This window comes from Ovis aries, chromosome 16 (assembly GCF_016772045.2).
Source record: "Ovis aries strain OAR_USU_Benz2616 breed Rambouillet chromosome 16, ARS-UI_Ramb_v3.0, whole genome shotgun sequence".
Taxonomy (NCBI): Eukaryota; Metazoa; Chordata; class Mammalia; order Artiodactyla; family Bovidae; genus Ovis; species Ovis aries.
The window spans coordinates 42,215,117-42,234,489 of NC_056069.1; the positions used below are offsets into that span (position 1 = coordinate 42,215,117).

A 19,373-nucleotide genomic window follows, 5' to 3' on the forward strand; every position below is an offset into this window, starting at 1 on the left:
TTTACTGCTCTCAATCTCTGCTAAAGGCAGCCAGAGTGGCCTTTAAAAGCTTCAGTTAGATCAGGTCACATCTCTGCTAAACGGAGACATGGTGACCTGCTTGCAGTGAGAGACTTGCAGGTGGAAGGAGGCTTCCGTGAGCCACCTTCCTGCCCGTTTCAGCCTCGTTCTCTGACATGAGAAACTCAGCCTATAAGATGCACCTTCCTCAAAATAATTGAAATAAATAAAATGCAGTCTCTGCACCGAGGGAGTGTACTCATTTTGATAAGGCACTCAGGTGGGGGTTCATCTGGAGCTCATATTCTGCTAGACCTCGAGGGATGAGTTGGTTTGCAGGGAATCTTGCTGTACAGAGGAGACCTGAAAGCTCCAGGGCAGCACAGAGCTTGGCCTGCACAGAGGCACCGAGTATTCTAGGGGATGCCCTCTTCAGAGAGGACCAGGCATTCTGGAAAAGGATCCAGTGCGTTGGTGGGAGAGGATAGCAGTGGTAGAGAACCCACCTGCCAGTGCAGGAGACCTAAGAGACGCTAGTTCATCCCTGGGTCGGGAAGATTCCCTGGAGGAGGACACAGCAATCCACTCCAGTGTTCTTGCCTGGAGACGCCCATGGACAGAGGGGCCTGGCAGGCTACAGTCCATAGGGTTGTAAAGAGTCGGGCAAAACTGAAGCAACTTTTCAGAGAGGACCAGCACACATGCACTTTTCAGAGAGGACCAGGCAGTTTTGGAAAAGGCCCCAGTGCATTGGTGGAAGAGACTGAAAACGTAGGTTAGGCCCATTTTAAGAGATTTTAGACATGAGATCAAATTCAGAGTTTGGATCTTGGGAAGCTAGAGCATGGTGCCAGTGCTGATTTTCCACTATTCTTGCTCTAAGAATGCATTCTCCCTTCTCTCGTCCACCTGATAGCAGTGTAGAAAGATTCACAGTTGTTAGGCTGATGTCTCATTGCCTTAAGTCTGATTCCCAGGGGACGGAGGCACCAGGGTAGAAAGCCTGAACCCCATGGTAGGGGCAGTGCTCCCTCCTCCCTTCCCTACTAGGCACCCCCCGGCAGGATGGCTATCAGAGCCCTTGATTATGAGGAGTAAGTTAGGGTGCTTTGATTACTAAAGGAGCCAACCCTCAGCATCCTTTCCTTTGAGAAGAGAGGGAGGAAATGTAAATGTGCGCTATTTTAAGAGAGCTTTTTAATTCTCCTGTAGGATTAATCACAACGAACGGCTGGAGTTCCTGGGTGATGCTGTCGTTGAATTTCTGACCAGGTAAGTAGGCTTTTCTGCTGTTCCCAATAATTGCATTTTATAGGCAACATACTTAATACATTACCTTCTTTGTAATTAGCCCAGTAAAGCCTTGAAACACAGTGGTTTTGGTCTCTTCTGTAGAGCTTAAAAGCTCCATGTCTGTGGCTCTTGCCCTGATAACTTGCACTCACTGATGCTGTAATGAGCAGGATTACAAGATGAAAGGCTAGCGTCTCTGTCCTGTCAAGTTTATGTTCAAGTTGCTACAGCCACGAGAGATCAGCTTGTCTTGGTCTAGATGCTTCAGAGCTTATATTCAATTTGTAAAGAAAGGGATGATATTTTAAAATGTCATTTCATTTTCTGGGATTTGTCTTTGATCCCTTTCTCACTCTTTCTGAACTCAAGGGAAGGAAAGCTTACGAGAATTTTAATAACTAGATTTTTTGGGGTGTGTCTAGTATATGTGTGTCTGTATGTTTGTGTGTTTTCTCCCCAGAAATGTTTTTGGATCCTTAATTTGGAGGTAGAGGTAGGAAAGTACATTTTGGTTTTTCAATACTCATAAAATTTCTCTTAAAGGGAGATAGCACATGTTGCTTTTGGAACTGTCTCAAGCTATTTTTATTCTCTTTCAATCATTTCTTTTCCCACGAAGGATGAAATGAGGCAAAAGAACAGATTTCTCAGCGTGTTCTCACTGGACACAATAGGACCAAACTAGCTTAGCTGCCCCAATCAACAGTGGGTCTTCGGAACTAGTTTGAGAGTTAGGAGAGCGCAGTTACCCTTGTGGTCCGGCCTGGTTTTCCATCAGCCTTCTTCCTAATTCCCGTAGTTCCCTGATCAATAGTCCTGGCTCTGTTTGCCGCTCCTGGTTCTGTTCCTATCCCCATCTGTACTTGTGACGAATGTGCCACCTGGCTGCCCTGCTCAGAGCTCTCTTCAGGGACCCTTATAACCCAACCCAAGCAAAACTCTCTGTCTCCAGGCTCCCTTTTCAAGTGTTAGATAGGGTTGCTCTCATCAGGATGAATGATTGTTCAGGTCTTCATTGTCCTCGTATTTCAGAGAGCTCTTTTTACAGAAGTCAGTGTGAACAGATGAGTGGATGGTGTTTGGGTTTTAGCCCGTTCAGATTTACTGTGTTTACTGTTTAACTCTTCAGAGACCTTTCAGTTTAGTTCAACCCAGCTGGAAGGCACTGTGCAGATGTGTGTCAGCGCTGTTGTTTTAGACTCAGAACCACGTACAGAATATTGTGATACATACTTATCTATGTGCTTTTTTTGGCAGTGTCCATTTGTACTATCTGTTTCCCAGTCTGGAAGAGGGGGGATTAGCAACCTATCGGACCGCCATCGTTCAGAACCAGCACCTTGCCATGCTAGCAAAGGTATGTCAAGTGTGTGCACTTCATTTGCAGTGAAGTCTACATTCTCTTCTTCAGTCCGTGCATAACTTTGCATTTGAATCAGTAACTTTAGGGTGTATTAAGGGTTTAGTATTCTATTGACGAGGAAGGATTTTTTGTTTGTTTGGGTTTTAAGGACTCACCCTTATCAGTCCTGTTACCTTAGTGAGTTTCACCAGCAGCTAATGAACTCCGCAGCGAGGTGTCTTGATAACAGAAGAAAAAATTGACAGACGTACATGAACAGAGTTAAACATTTGGGGAAAAGGAACCTGAGAACAGAGCAAAAGAAATGAAAGATTTCATATTTTCCCTCTGTGTAATATTTCTGAATTACATTTGTTTTTAATTTATTTTAACAGACAGAATTATAGCTTTGAATAGAATACTCCAGGCCATTTGTATCCATGGGGGATACTTTACCGATCTTTGAGAATCCCCCCAAATCACAAGTCCTATTAATTAAGATTTTGGTTTTAGGCTGTTTAGCCAGCCACATTGACTTTGCCGAGTGACTGACAGAACCTTTCCTTGATTTAGATTCGTGGTAGGCATGTTGCTTATGTTGCCTCATTTGATCTTCCTGTCTCTCTGCAGTGTCTTGTTATCATAAATCCTAACGGATAGGACCCTGGTGCTTGTTTGGGAATTCAGGAAACCAGCAGGGGGACCGTGGACAAATTGATATTCTCTTTGCTAAGCCATAGCTTTCTCATCTGTAGAATGGAGATCTATTAGCATCTACCACATAGGGTGGTTGTGAGAATTTAAGGAGATTACCATTTGAGTTTTAATGATTCGTTTATGAAGTGCTTGGTGCAATGCCTGTTCATAGTAATTACATAAACATATGAATAAATTAGTAGGAGTTAGTTGTTTTTATTGCTGCTGCCACTTATAAATTACATTTATCAATCAATTACATTTTATAGGCCTGTGGGTTTATTCAGTAATAGGGGCAATGGTGGCTGTTAAATTCCTGAACATTAGTGATCTGTTGTGAAAGCTTTTGTAAGTTTTCCTTGAATTTTAAGTAATTTCCATTTTTTTCTTCATTTTTGATATAAATGTTGGAATTTGGTAGAAAAGACTAGATAAAACCCATTCCAGTTTTACAACTGACTTCTTTAATTTGATCTTGCCAAGGCATTAATTACATCTAATATGCAGTTAATTTTATCCCATGGTTTTTGCGTTAGCAAGAGTGTACTGCTGTATTTTATATAACATCCTCATCGTAACTGTGGTGGTAGGCTTTGACCCAGCTTCAGTGGCATTTGAGAATATAAATAGTGATGCCTTCAGGAAAAACCAACTTGGTTTTCAGGCTCACAATAAATGAAATTCCACAAGTGCTTCAGTGTTTAGTTGACTTAATTGTCAAGATGCTTCCTGATAGCTCATGTAAATGTCTGTTGGAAATACCTTTAATAAGTAGATTGTCGGCACACTCTCCCCTACCTCTCCCTGCCGTTGTTTTCTTGAGAGTTTCAGGTACAATGGAATTGCATGATTATTTTTCAAACAATTGTAGGGAGGATATTTTCAAAATGCGGGAAATGAAAATGAAAATAGAGCACAGTGGGTGCTGTATAGAGCCATGAGTTACAACGGGGGTGGCCATTGGCCATTTCTTCCCTTCAGGGATGTCTGTGTAATCCTCCTCCACCCCACACCCTGACGTACCCATAGCACTCAACACCCGTCTGCTCCGGCAGAAGGCAGTGGTAAACCTTGCCCTTCTCTCTAGACCAGTGGTTCTTAACCATTTGAGAGGATAGACTTGATGGAGGAGGCATGCTGACTCTGAGAAGGTAATAAAAGCTCTAGGTCAGCACTCTAGACAGTGACCATTTTAACACATGCACAGTGGAACATCACTCTCCTTTTTAAAAGTTCCACTAGTGCCTTCATGAAAAAAATAAGGATATAGAGCTAGGATTATGAGAAGTTAGAAAATTCATAACATTCCAGAACACTTGTTTATTATATGAAAATGGCTTGCAGTCTACTCTCAAAGCAGGGCTCCAGAGATAGCAGGCAATTGGATTTTCCCAGTGAAGTTGTGAAACAAGCAAAATTTACATATTCTAGCATAAACTCTTGCACTTGGGGATCAGTTTTTTAAAAAGGTGCTTTCTGCTCTTGTATTTGTGGTAGTCAAAACTCTCATTTGAGTTTATAATATACTCATGAATTCCTAGCAATCCAAAATACTGTTGGCATGTATGCCCTGTTTTTATTTTATTGTCTCTTTTTCAATGTAAATGATTATGGTTATTTTTAGCATACATACCAAGACACACAATATCTGAGTCTCTTTTATCTGAGAGCTGATGAGATTCATGTTGTCCTAGGTTGTTCATTGACTTGTGACTTGTTCCGTATTATGTGGCATGTTATTGCTTAGTAGGTATTTATTGAATTGAATTATATGGTAATAGAAACTGATTTATTGTGTGCTTATGCAATGTTTATATCCTTTTCCTTTTATGGAACGAATTATGATTTCCATTTATTCAATCTCAAGAGTTTTGTAAAAACCATTTATACTGTGTCTAGTTCTAAAAGGACTTGATTTGTCCTTTATGATACAATAGGAAAAGAAATAAGTAGGGACTGAACTCAAAGAGAAAATATGAGTAAGACAGTAAAATAAAGCCAGAGGTAAAGTTATTGTGCCCAGATATGTTCATCAGTCCTATACAGTTTCCAGAATTGGACCATAAATTTGTCTCTAAACTTGTCTGAGGCCAAATAGAAAAAGAAAATATAATCCATTACAAACAGTATTCCCAGAGCCCTTAAGGTAGTTCCAACCCATTGCTCAGATTCTTACTGAGCCTTCAGAAGGATGAGTGTGGAAACCTCACAAAGGGACACAAGTACAAAAATATATGGCTCCCCAAATCCAAACCCTTATTAAATATGAAAAAAAAGATATAGAGAAATAAGGCATGTTTAAGTCTTCTGAGAGTCCCCATCTACTCCACCACATAAAAATCTCTTGATTTTTCATACAGTACAAAGACCATCAGTACCATATAACTTCGGAATCCAAAAGGTTAACTTCAGGTTGAGTTTGTATCTCTAGACATACTGGGTAAACTCAAAGGCATGGCCTTGTAATAGAGTCTTATTCCAAACTTAGGCTAATGCTTTTTCTGAACTTGGAGTTGGACAGATCAGATATGGTCCATTCTGAACCTACTTGAATCATCAGAGTTCATAGAAGATTGCTTGGGGAAAAGGTGAGGTTGGTCAGCGCTGAACCGTATGTATGGACTCATAAAGAATGGTAGATTAAGCTTTCACCTAAGGCCAGTTAATTTGTAACTGTGCCCCCTAGGAGATGCTGAGTTATAACAGTTATGATTTTGCTGATATTCTCTTATTTTTGTCATTCTGAATTTTGTAGAAACTTGAACTGGATCGGTTTATGCTTTATGCTCATGGACCTGACCTTTGTAGAGAATCAGACCTTCGGCATGCAATGGCTAATTGTTTTGAAGCATTAATAGGTAATTTCTCTTTTATAGTCTAGTTTTTTGCATGTCTGAAATGTCTGGAGAGCACATAAAATTCAGTGTGAAGCCTTGGGACAAAATTACTTGTTCCCGAAGCCTGTGAGATCCCCAGTATGATACCCGCCTCCTTGTATTGTAGTTATTGTGGTTCTTCCAGAGCAGCAGTCATGCTTTCTTTTCTTGAATTTCTTGTATCATGTCATGTACATGCTTAGTATATACTGAACTGAATTGAAGTGAGTTAATACGAGGATGGATTCAGTTCAGTTCAGTTCAGTCGCTCAGTCGTGTCCAACTCTTTGCGACCCCATGAATTGCAGCACGCCAGGCCTCCCTGTCCATCACCATCTCCCGGAGTTCACTCAGACTCACGTCCATCGAGTCGGTGATGCCATCCAGCCATCTCGTCCTCTGTCGTCCCCTTTTCCTCCTGCCCCCAATCCCTCCCAGCATCAGAGTCTTTTCCAATGAGTCAACTTTTCACATGAGGTGGCCAAAGTACTGGAGTTTCAGCTTTAGCACCATTCCTTCCAAAGAACATCCAGGGCTGATCTCCTTTAGAGTGGACTGGTTGGATATCCTTGCAGTCCAAGGGACTCTCAAGAGTCTTTTCCAACACCACAGTTCAAAAGCATCAATTCTTTGGCGCTCAGCTTTCTTCACAGTCCAACTCTCGCATCCATACATGACCACTGGAAAAACCATAGCCTTGACTAGATGGAGGATGGATTACTTGCCAGATTTGATTCAGGATCACATACATAAATAAGTTGCTGGTTAGGCCCTAATACTTTTTTTTAAAATAAAATTTGAAGCTATTTTACAGGATTTTCTGCTTTAAACATCTTGAAGACACTGCATATTTTAAAATCCCAGGGCTTGAGTCTCTACAACTATTGTTTATTCACTTAAAGCATGGCTAATGCAGACACTCAGGCTCTTTACTTCTTCAGTTTTCTTTTTTACTATAACCAGAATATAATTAGCTGTTTGTACAGGAAAGTTATGAAGAGTTAATTAGCTGGTGATTGCAAGGATGCTTTACAATGAAATGTTAGATTGACAATTCCTTGATTTTTTTTTTTTAGGTAGATGATTTAGTACAATTTATTTTTCAAAGGCCTCTGTACTTCCTTACCAGTTTTGCCCTCTTCCTTTGAAAATGAATATAAAAGCTTCCCATTATAGTTTTATGCTGATGATGATAGCAAGAGAATGTTTAATAATTATCCACAGTCTTTTCACAGCTATGTCTGTTTTGTACAAATATGTCTATTTTCAGAGGGTTCGTCATGTGGAATGACTGCACTGTAATTTTTTTTCCCATCATATTTTTGACAGTGTATGTTACAGTTAGCTCCATAGCCAGGCACACATGGTTCAGTGCCCTCTCGCGTCATTTATCAGTTCTGTGTCTTTGCCAGGTTATTGAATCTCTTTGAACCCTAGTTTCCCCATCTATGACATGGAGATAGTATCACTTACCTCACAGAGTTGTAACAACCTTAATATCTGATCCTAACTATAGCTAATCCAGGGCAAAGTTCCATTTCTTTTACCCCTTCCCCAGATCACCTACTGTGGACCCCAAACCTCTAAATCTTTTCCAATATCCTCTTACTGAGGTGTCCTTAAAGGTGAAGGTAAGAATGTGAAAATTCTTTGCATAGGGCCTAGGGCATAACTGGTCCCTCAAACCCCTGCTTTTACTAATATCATCATCATCATCATCACAGTTATAATTATTATCATTATTACTACTTCTATTGATAAATAATAAATGTATTTAGTCATCAAAAGCCCAGGTGACTAAGTTTCTATTTTATATGGAAAATACCTTTCTGAAGACAGATATAAAAAATATGATTTTAAGAACCACCCTACTCCAGAGTTATTTGATTCCCACTTAAAAGGTTGCTATAGTACTTACTGGTTATGATTAGTGGTAAATATGTGTACAGTGCTTAATTATTTCAAAAAATTTTTAAGAATTATTTTTAATTAAAGGTAAGATTATCCTACTATTTTATTGGCAGAATCCTTAATTTATCTGTACTCATATTTTGTCTGTGGCCTGAAATATAAACTATAAATATAGAAAATGAAACAACATTTTCATAAAGTCAAGTATTTGTGTGTAGTTCCCTCAGTAATGGTTCATACTCACATCCTTTATGATAGATCATAGTTGGCATGTTTTTCTTACAAAATTAGGTTTATATTTTGGTAAATTGAATTTTGTATTTCAGTCGAACTTAAAACACAAAGCATAGTTAAAAGAGGGAAAATGCTACCTTTAAAACAATTGCTTCTGATCTGGTCGATTTTTTCCATGAGTGGGTTTTGGCTTGCCTTTCTGCTTTTTATAGAGATATGTAATTTTCTCTGAATATTAATGCAGCCTTCCTTTCGGCGTTCTCTTCTTTTATCTAGGAGCTGTTTACTTGGAGGGAAGCCTGGAGGAAGCTAAGCAGTTATTTGGACGCTTACTCTTTAATGATCCGGTATTTATTTCGACTCATTTGATTTTTCTCAGTTATATATCATTATAGAGGATTTTATATCAATTAGTCTTTGTATTTTAAAGAGCATGTAAGAGAAACAAAAATCCCAAATCTACCCTAGATAGTAAGATTTCAAGCACTTCAAAAATAGCTTATTCAACTCTGTCACAGATGGTTAAGATCTGTGGACATTTACCCTAGGACTTTATCCTCTACCCAAAACCCCATCTTTCCTCATGGTCACTTGTAAGTTAAGTATGAATACAAATATGGTAGGACGTTGCTTTATTTTAAAGTATCTTAAAATTAATTATGATTTTATATTTTACAATCATTGGGTACCTACCCCATGCAGGCTTAGTTGAAGCTATAGTCTTTTGACTTTTCTGTTTATGATTTGTTTTTATGTAAATTATGTAGACTAGATAAATGTATATTTATTTTAGAAAGTCAGTTCATAGGGAGTTTCTGATAGAGCTATGAATAAAAGTATGAAAGTACTTTTTTTAAAAGCAAATTATAGTTTAAGAAAAAATGATAGATTCTAAAATAGTTTCTGTTGTTACTAAAGTATTAAGCTATTAATATTGCCAGGGCTACCTTTTTAATCCTGCATGTAATAGAGCATACTAGATTCTTTTTGTACCCAAACAAGTCAATTTAACATTTAAAGGGAGAGGCAACTCTGTATTCCAAATTGAAATGTCATTTTAATTGAATGAAATGGCCCTCACGGAGCAATAAAGAACATGGCAAGCCAGTGTTTTAAGCCTTTGTGAAACCTTTAACTTAAGTGGCTGTCAGATGTTATTACTGTATTCCTTAGGATAGTTAAAAAAAAAAAAAAAAAAAGAATAGTTTTGAAAAATGGGACCTGGATGATGTTCGTATCTGAGGATTTGATTTTCTTTACCTGTTTTTATAGAAATAGGTGATGATTTTATATGTGTGAATTTCCTCCTGATGGGAACATTATCCACAGCTGTTCCATGTCCCCCATTTTTGTCTTACAACCTATAAACAAGTCTGCATGTTGATTTATACCTGTAACAGATGTATTTTAAGTCTTTTTCTCAAATCTTAAAATAATTTTGTTCTGGCCTTTTATCTTTTGTGGGCGATTTCAGCAACCTCGTTAGCTTGTTTCCTCTTCCAGTCTTGCCTCTGTGAGCCCCTCCTGCCTTCAGCCTGTCCCATCTCCAACTCCTCCCACCCCTCTCCCCCATCCACTCTGTTCCTTCCTGATGTAAAGGCAGCTTTCACCTGGTGTTCTTAACAACCTCAGTTTTGTTTAGATTCTTTTCTCTCTTTAAACCGCTTCTCTCCCACTTGTCTATGTAGCAGGCTTATCTTAGATTTCTAGTACCAGGTTCAGTGTTTAGTATGTGGCATGTGCAGTGTTTAGTAAATATTTGTTAAAGGAATGAACTGAATAAAGACCAAATGAAAAAACAGAGTCTGAACATTATCTTACCAGTGGGGCAGCTGACATTCAGCTTAGTTTTAGTGTGTCTTTTCTTTTGTTAAATTGAACAGGGCTCAGACGCAGCAAAGCAAAGCAGGTCAGAGGGCAGCCCTGGTGGGAAAGCGGTTCCCCTCTGAGAGAGGGTCATCCACGGTTTTCCTGATTCTGTAAGACCTTGAGGAAGCACTGGGTCCTGTTGCTTTGGAAGCTGGCTTTCTCTGTGTCGTGTTTCTTTATCAGCCTGGACTGCTTTTTACTCTTTCAGCCCCAGGTAGATTCTGCCAGTTCTGTGTTTTCAAGTCTGTGTGACCCAGCTTACTTGGTACATTCAGAGCCGTTGTTTCCATTGAGCTATCCAGTGACCCTCTTAGAAAGACAGCGATTCCTATATAAACTTTGCTAGTCTTCCACTGCCCCTCGCACACCCCCTTTGGTCTTTGCACGTGGGTCCTGGTTTCTCTGACCCTGGCCTTTCTTCAGAGCTCCTGAAACTGGAAAAAGTGTCTTTTCAGACTGGCTTTGGGCAGCTTCATGTGGGTGTTCCGCAGACACCTCATCGCAACAGGTTTAGTGTTTGAATTCGTCACCTAAGCCCCCAAATACACTTCTCCTTCTCTTAGTTTATGATGTAAACCGGAAACCTCAGGGTCTTCTTTTGTCCTTAAGCTTCTTCTCCCCGTCTTCATTCAGTCACAGACCCCTGGCAGTTTGGCCCCTAGCCTCGGCCATCCTGTAGCTTTAACATTTGTCCTCCTCGTCTCTCACCTGATATAATTAAGCTGTTGTCGTTCCCCACTGCTCTAGTCCATCATTCATGCAGTGTTGTCTTCTTTTTCATGCACAGATTCGATTATGGTCTTTGCAGCTTAAAATCTTTGGATTCTTTATTGCCTGCCAAAGCCTGTATTACACAACAGAGCATTTCATAGTTCCCATAATCTGACTCCCACCTACTTTTTCAGTCTCCTTTCTTTCCACTCCCTCCTTGTGCCATTCTAGAAATCACTTTTTAAAATTTTTTAAATTAAAAAGTTTTTTTCAGTTCAGTTCAGTCACTCAGACGTGTCCGACTCTTTGCGACCCCATGAATCGCAGCACGCCAGGCCTCCCTGTCCATCACTAACTCCCAGAGTATTTTTTAGATTTATGGAAAAATTGAGAGGAAGGTTCTGAAATTTCCCATATAGGCCCTCCCCCAACACATGCCCAGCCTCCTCCACTATCAATAGCCCCAGCCAGAGAGATACATTTGGTACAATAGATGAATCTACATTGACACATCATGATCACGCCAAGTCCATAGTTTACATGAGAGTTTGCTCTTGGTTTTGCACATGCTGCAGGCTTACTCACATGTATGTGTATAATGACAGACAGCCCTTATTGCAGTGTCATGTTTTTTGCTGCCCTGAAATTCTTGGTGTTCTGCTGATTAAGAACTATGCTTTTGTGTGTGTGCACTTTGAGTATGTACCATGCCCTGCTTCTGATCATTTCCCCCTGCTGTACGGAATTCCTCGTGTTCTTCAAAATTTAGCTGAAGAGTCCCCTCCTCTTGGAAACTTAACCTGATACCCCAGGCAGAGTCTTCTCAGCACTTGGAACATATACATCACCATTATAGAACTTGTCATAGTTTATTAAATTGTACTCATTTACCCTTATTCTTCCCCAGTAGGCGCCTTTGAGGACAGAGCTAGTGTCTTAGTCAATGTCTTACTTAGCTGATACCTAACAGATGTTCAGTAAAAACATGCTGCATGAACTAATGTCCCAACAGTCAATGAACATTTTCCAGAAGAGCAAACTAAAGGTAGAGGCTTTCTCCGAGGTCCCTGGGCTAACAGAAAGCAGAGCTGGGAACCCAGCAAGGTCTGTTCCATTTCTCTGACACCAGGGTGCGGCAGAGTGTATCTCACTCAGTGCAGGGTGCAATCAGGGAAACGGATGCCATTGAAACCGGCTAGTTGTGAGGTTTTAAAGCTATGACAAGATGGGTGGCAGCAGACATCAAAGGAGAAGTCAGTGTATTTGAGTGAAAAAGACATAGGAGAAAGGAGAAAAATGAATCTCAAAGTCCTTGAGAATCTTCTGCTTTGGAGATTGGAGTTGGTCCGAAGAGATACTTGTTTATCATCATTGTTGATGTCCTTGTTGTTAATGTTGGCGTTTCCTGCGTGCCCCACTGGATTCAGTGCTTTGAGTACATTGCTCATCGAGGCATCAGAGAACACTCTGAAGTAGGTACTGTGATTATCTTTGTTGACCGCTTGAGAAAAGGTCAGAAGTAGGTACTGTGATTATCTTTGTCGACCGCTTGAGGAAAGGTCAGCTTAAGGGATGTGAAGAAACTGGCCAACAGGAATCAGGGTTGAATCAGGCAGCCTGTCTCCTCAGCCTACAGCTTTTCCTGACACCATCATCCCTGCTGCTGCTAAGTCACTTCAGTCGTGTCCAACTCTGTGTGACCCCATAGATGGCAGCCCACCAGGCTCCCCCATCCCTGGGATTCTCCAGGCAAGAACACTGGAGTGGGTTGCCATTTCCTTCTCCAGTGCATGAAAGTGAAAAGTGAAAATGAAGTCGCTCAGTTATATCCGACTCATAGCGACCCCATGGACTGCAGCCTACCAGGCTCCTCCATCTATAGGATTTTCCAGGCAAGAGTACTGGAGTGGGGTGCCATTGCCTTCTCCGAACACCATTATCCCTAGTTGAAGGTAAAAAGTGATGATTTGGTCATTTGGATATGAGGTAAAAGACGCCAATTAAGGCGCTTAGAGTTACGGATGTGTAGCTTGGATGAGAACTGCAGCAGAGGTGAGCAGATGATTTAAACAGGCAGCAGCTAAAGCAGTGGGGGCAACGGGCACTCCAGAGGAACAGGTAGTGGGTAGGTCAGGCTCTTGGTGGGAGTTGAGTGCGTGTCCATTTCAGGTATAGCAGGGGGAGAAAAAGCAGTGAGAGAACTTGAGAAAGTCACAGGAAGGGAGTGACATTCAGTGTAACTTATGCTACAGAGAATTCCAGGGAAAGGTTATTGAATTGGTTAAGAGAAGTTCTTTAAAAGCTTTAAAAGAACAGTTTGATATTTAAACTTAAAAATTTGCAAAAATAAAATACCAAAAACAAAACCTAGACATATTTTAATATGCAAGACGTACAAAATTATCAGGTATTTTTATTTCCCTTTGTCATCATCTGTATCACATCATAATACATTTTACTATGCTTTTCCTCTCCAAAAATTAAAAAAAAGGTTTTTTTTCTTTAAAAAATTTTGTCATTTATCTCAAAAACCAGTTGTTGAGGCCCAAAAGGAGATTCAGTTAGAGGCTCCCTAGAGTCTAAAACTGAAGGAAAAACACTTTAATCCTGAGGAAGGTCTATTGTAAATGCCTCTGGATTTAACTCAGTGAATAAAATAGCGTATTAGGATTTTCTACAAAATTAATGCTTTTATTTATTCTCTTATTTCAAGTGTACATTTGTAGTGACCCACAGTAAAAGTGTGGTCTCACAAATCTAAGAGTTTAGGAACTAGATATGGGTGTTTTCCACTCCCATATTAAAGTTACTCGATGATAATGAATTAGTGCCCAAGTAAAGGACCATTCGAGATGAGTTTTAATTCCAAAAGGCACGGCCGATGAACATTTCTGGGGAATGGTAAACTAAAAAATATAATTAAAACAGCAGCTTAATTCACTGTATTAGGTTAAGCGAATGTGTAACTTAGTTTTAAAAGGTGTCGTTGACTCCTGGGGGCGGGGGTGGCTCTTTTCCTCCCCAGCCTAATAGGCTAATTAGAGTCACTACAGGCAGTTGGAGTGGTGAAAACACTTTTAAAAAATTCATTTGCCAGCACTATCGAATTTGCAATAAGTGGAGTCAGCATCTGAAATAGTTCAGTATTTCACATAATGGCATTTTATTTAGTACTCTAGAGTGTGTTAAATGACTCCCTTGAGCATTAAAGGCATCACTCCATTTTCCAGGACCTGCGCGAAGTCTGGCTCAATTATCCTCTCCACCCACTCCAGGTAAGTGTGACCTTCCTGTCTGCAGTGAGCTTTGTAACTCCAGGTACTCACGATGCTTCAGTTTGCCTTTTGTCCCCTTCTGCTTTTATCCTTTGATTCCCTTCAGTGGCATTATGACTTTAAGCTGGGGTATCAGACTGGAGAACTCTGGAACAAATACTAAAACGAGGCCATGCATTGTGTTTTTGTGGTCTGGGGTGAGGTGGGCGAAGCACTGGGAGTTGCCATCGCTCGAAAGGCAGGAAGAGCTGCTTGTGTGGCTGTGGTTTGGTCCCCTCTCTTCCCTAGAATAGTGATACTTAAGACAGTGTTGTCTCCAGTGTGTCTACACGCCTGCTATTATAGGGGAAATAATATGGAAGCAGGTCTGGGCTTATTACAAAGTAGAACAAATACTAAATTAACATTGCTAAGTTGCAACCTAATTTGTATCTTTGAAATTCAGAGATTTGACTTCAATTGCATAAAACATTGTAAATTAAAATTTTAGTAGAGTATAATGACTTTATTCAAGATTTTGGAATTTAAAAGAGCTATATATGGTGACACTCTTTCCCCTAGTTGTTTTAAAAATTCTCACTCTTCTTTGCTTTTATTACCATTTTACCTTGGAGACATATATAAATATATACATGTATATGTATACTCATGCATATACATTTTTGTATATATATATTATGTATATATAATAATCATCACTAGTGGCTGAACTCTCTTAATGAGAGGCTTCACAGTAACAGGTGACATTAATTCAGAGTATTTTAGAAGTATTTTATGAATATGAACTAGCCCAAATTCCTGAAAATATTCATTTCAGATGTTTTATACTTGCTCTCTGCCAGTGGTTAAAGGCTTATTGTTACGTGGAGCACCTGCCTAGTGTTATTAATATAATAATCTCCAATGTAAGCTGAATCCAGTTTAATGATGATCATTAGCCAAAATAGGTTAGCCCCTTGAAGATATACAGCGGTCAAGTTATTCAAGACAGTGATTCTCAAAAGCTGATCCCCATACCTGCAGCATCTGTGTTACCTGGGAACTTACCAGAAAGGCAGATTCCTGGTCCTTATTCCAGTCATACTGAGTAAGAAACTCTGGGTGCAGGGCCTTGCCATATGCTTTTAACAAGTACTGCAAGAGTTTGATGAGTACTCAAGTTTGAGGACTGCTAGGTTACCAGTCAGATAGATAGATTCCCTAGAAGGGGTTCTTCAGCTTGCCTCTTCCTTGGAGAGCTAGTATAATACTTAGGATTTTGAACTATCTGTGTATAGTATTTGGCCTTGAAATCTGATAGAAGGTTGGAAAATATTATTTGAGCCTTCTTTAAATGTTAGGTTTGTTTGCCATTCTAAGGGAGGAGAAAGAAGCTTTCATGTTTTATTGGCATTTCAGAAATGTCTGCCTGTGGGAACAAGAAGTTTACAAAACACTTAGAATTGATAATTACAGTTGTAACCAAAAACTGCCTGTGATATTTGTTTGTTCCTTCTTGTAGCTTCAAGAGCCAAATACTGATCGACAACTTATTGAGACTTCTCCAGTTCTACAGAAACTTACTGAATTTGAAGATGCAATTGGAGTAATTTTTACACATGTTCGACTTTTGGCAAGAGCATTCACATTGAGAACTGTGGGATTTAACCATCTGACCCTGTGAGTTAGAAATACTCTTGTAGTTCTAACATGACCATTTGGACACACAGTCCCAAACCTTTGCTGTGTGCCCTTTCAAGGAATTGGGGTTTCAAACATATTTCCAAGGAAGTCACATTGTCAGATGAATGATCAGTCAGACACTGGTGTAGACCAGGGCATATGCTCTAATCCAGTATTTTTGGTCTCATTGTCATGAATCTTATTTCTTTATAAATTATAAGTGTGAAGGAAGTAAAATTTTTTCCAATGAAGAGACAGGCCAGGTGGTCACAGTCATGATGATTCAACTCTGTCATAAAAGCAACATAAGTAACACAAAAGTAACATAAAAGCAGCCACAGGAAAAGTATAAATGAATGAACATGCTGTGTCCCAATTAAACCTGATTTACCGAAGCAGGCCATAGGGTGAATTTGGCCCTCCAGTCCCTGCTGTAAGTGAGTGATTTGAATACGACCTAGTGAAATAACTGATAAAATAACCAAAACTGTTTTTTTTTTTTTTTTTTACATGTTTTTTAATTCAGTTTTTGGGTTTCTTCCCCGACAGTCCACTCCAGTATTCTTGCCTAGAGAATCCTGTAGGCAGAGGAACCTGGCGGGCTACTGTCCATAGGGTCACAAAGAGTAGGACGCGACTGAGCAACTAACTCACACTCATCAGGTTTTCTTCCCCCAAGTTAGATATTCACAGTTGTCTTTACACTGAAAAAAACAAAGAATCTTGTCATAGATTTTTTTAGGCCTTATCCTGGAATTCAGATTTGAAAACTGGAGTCTATTTTTCAATGAAAAGGTAAAGATTTAGCATAGAAAATTCTTGGATCTTTTTGCTGTATTTTGTGTGTGTAAAGATTGTGCAAGTTTGTTGTCTGTACTGTACAGTTGACCGTTAAATCACGTAGGTCTGAACCACATGGGTCCACTTACACGTGGATATTTTTCAGTAAGTACATGCTACAGTGCTGCATGGTGTCATTTGGTTGAATCTGCAGGTGCAAACCATGGTACAGAGGACTGACTGTAAAGTTAAACTGGATTTTTGACTGCCTGGGGGGTCGCTGCCCCTAACCCCCAGGTTGTTCAAGGATTCAACTGTATTTTATTTTTCTGTTGATTCTCCCCAGCTTCTGCCCAGGTACTATTTCTTTCAGCAGTTGTTTAATCCTTAGATAGTACTCACTTTACTCTCCTTTGAAACCGAACCTGTATTGACTCAGATCTCAGTTGAGGGGCTTTGGGGAGTTGTACTTAGTTTTGTGCGTTAAGCAAGATGAACACATTGCTTTTTAAAACCATACCTTAAATTTATTTTTTATGTTTTTGAATCTACAAATGCTCATTGATCTCTTTACATTGATGGTTTTTTTTCCCCCAGAGGCCACAATCAGAGGATGGAATTCCTTGGTGACTCCATAATGCAGCTGGTAGCCACGGAGTACTTATTCATTCATTTTCCAGATCATCATGAAGGACACTTAACTGTAAGTTTGTGTAAAACCATTTCCTCCAACCAGTTTGCCGTGTAATAGAAAGTGAAGATTGGAAGAACTAGATATATACTTATATAATTGGTGACTTAGTTCTTGGTGACTTTAGCATATCATATGATTTTGTTCCATTATGTAAATTGTATGCAAAAACAATATATGATGAGAGCTCATATTATACTCCTTTATTTAGTGATTGCCTACTTGGTGCAAGACACTGAGTTAGGCTTCATGGGGGGAGCAAATATTACTTGATGCCTAGTCTGTCCATAAGAAGTTTAAAAACTACTAGAAGAAATTAAAAATGCAAGTTAACAATTACAAATTCTCTCTCTTTCTATATATATACACATATGTATGTGTGTTGTGTGTGTATATATATATATGTATAGTTTAAGGTGTGTGTGTATACACATACGTGTACACTATAAAAAGTACACATAAGTAGCTATAAATACAAGGGAGAACTACATTAAATATTATACAAGGAAAGTGTGCTGTTTAGGTAAAGTAAGATTTCTTTTAGCTGTGGAGTTTCTAGAAGGCTTCATGGTTATTATGATGTTTGAGCCTTTAAGGATGAGTAGGATTTGGCCATTGGGAATTAATGGGAAGAAATTTCTATGCAAAGACATTACATGCACCAGGACTGCTGAAACAAGGGAACAGATCAGAAGCCTAGTTTGGCTGGACCGTGTGGAGTTGAAAGGGACACTGAGAGAAAACGTTTGATTTATGAACAAAGTGAAATGGTTCCCATTCCTCTCACTTTTGTTACATTTTATAAAACTTTATCGAGTTTTTTTATTTGCTGCGTATGGTTTTTACTCTGTGAAACCAATCAATAATAAAACTGGAATGGAGAACAAAACCTATCTAGAAGTCAGTGATGATGATCTCCTGGCACAAGGAATAACCTTTGAGAAGTCCCTCTAGGACTGGGCACTGAGAAAGCAAATACCTTATTGGGCAAAGAAAATAATAGACACCATAAGACATCTTGTGAGTTCAGACATTCTTCATTACGCTTGAGGTAAATAATAAGTCTTTCATACTTTGCATCTCTACAAGCTCTGTGCATGTTTTGCTTTGAATAGAATTTGATATTATCTTTGCGACTCTGAACCGTGGAAATAGTTTATGGGAGAGATACAGATATTGAATTTAGGGAGAATATGATTATTTGACTATGTTTAGATGTAATTTTTCAACAGAATTTCTAAACCCAGCAAAATATGGTCCTTTCATTCATTCATTGAATGAATATTTATTATGTTTCTACTAAGCCCCATGTATCATTTTGTGGGAAATCAGAAGTACTCTTACTTTTAAAATTAGTTTAAAATTAGCAGTTTAATGACCATTTACAATTAACTGCTTTTGGATTGACAAGAAATTCCTTTTGAATTAATATTAAATTCTTAAGAGCGTATGAACATTTACCAGAAATAAACTAGTATCTAGTGTCTTTCTCTGCATCCAGGAATCAATAAAGGCTCGGTTCTGTATCTGCCATTAGGGAATAGACTTCATAGCTGTCAGAGTATCTGGTTGGTCTGAGAAATGGCCAGATTAAAGCAAATGGCTTGAAGCAGTCATTCGTTTTATGGGCATATAGAGGCCACTGCTGAAAATATGTGACTTCAATATACACATTTACCCCTGTATTCCCACAAATTTTCCAGAATTTTGTGGAAGAGGAAGGTATGGATCGACAGATGTATTGCTTCCCTTCTTGGCACTGCACACATGTCCCAACCCCTCCCCCAACATTGAACAGATATTGAAACCAGGACTCAGAAAGGCATGAGCCCTGCCCAGGTCTGGATAAAGGTGAAAGCACGACTATGCTGGAGACTCCAGTTTTGTGTTCTTTCCAAAGTGACTTCAGTGCTGTAACTAATTTGATCTGAAATATGTTTATCATCAGCCTTGCTCTCTTGATTAGAGAATTTCGGGATACTTCATTAGAAAGATGCTAACAAATGACAAAATTCTGATATGGAGGGTTTTTT

At 39.3% G+C, this 19,373-nt stretch overlaps 1 protein-coding gene across 4 annotated transcripts in view; it reads left to right on the forward strand.

The window, feature by feature from the left end:
• DROSHA (drosha ribonuclease III) overlaps nucleotides 1-19,373 on the forward strand; it is a 119,502-nt gene that overhangs the window by 82,421 nt on the left and 17,708 nt on the right. For all 4 annotated transcript variants that reach the window (XM_042233908.2, XM_042233910.2, XM_012097132.4 and 1 more), the window contains 7 exons: nucleotides 1,213-1,272; nucleotides 2,551-2,650; nucleotides 6,087-6,189; nucleotides 8,629-8,699; nucleotides 14,163-14,207; nucleotides 15,709-15,866; nucleotides 17,247-17,352. In XM_042233908.2, the coding sequence (XP_042089842.1) occupies nucleotides 1,213-1,272; nucleotides 2,551-2,650; nucleotides 6,087-6,189; nucleotides 8,629-8,699; nucleotides 14,163-14,207; nucleotides 15,709-15,866; nucleotides 17,247-17,352 (643 nt within the window). The remainder of the gene's footprint in view (nucleotides 1-1,212; nucleotides 1,273-2,550; nucleotides 2,651-6,086; nucleotides 6,190-8,628; nucleotides 8,700-14,162; nucleotides 14,208-15,708; nucleotides 15,867-17,246; nucleotides 17,353-19,373) is intronic.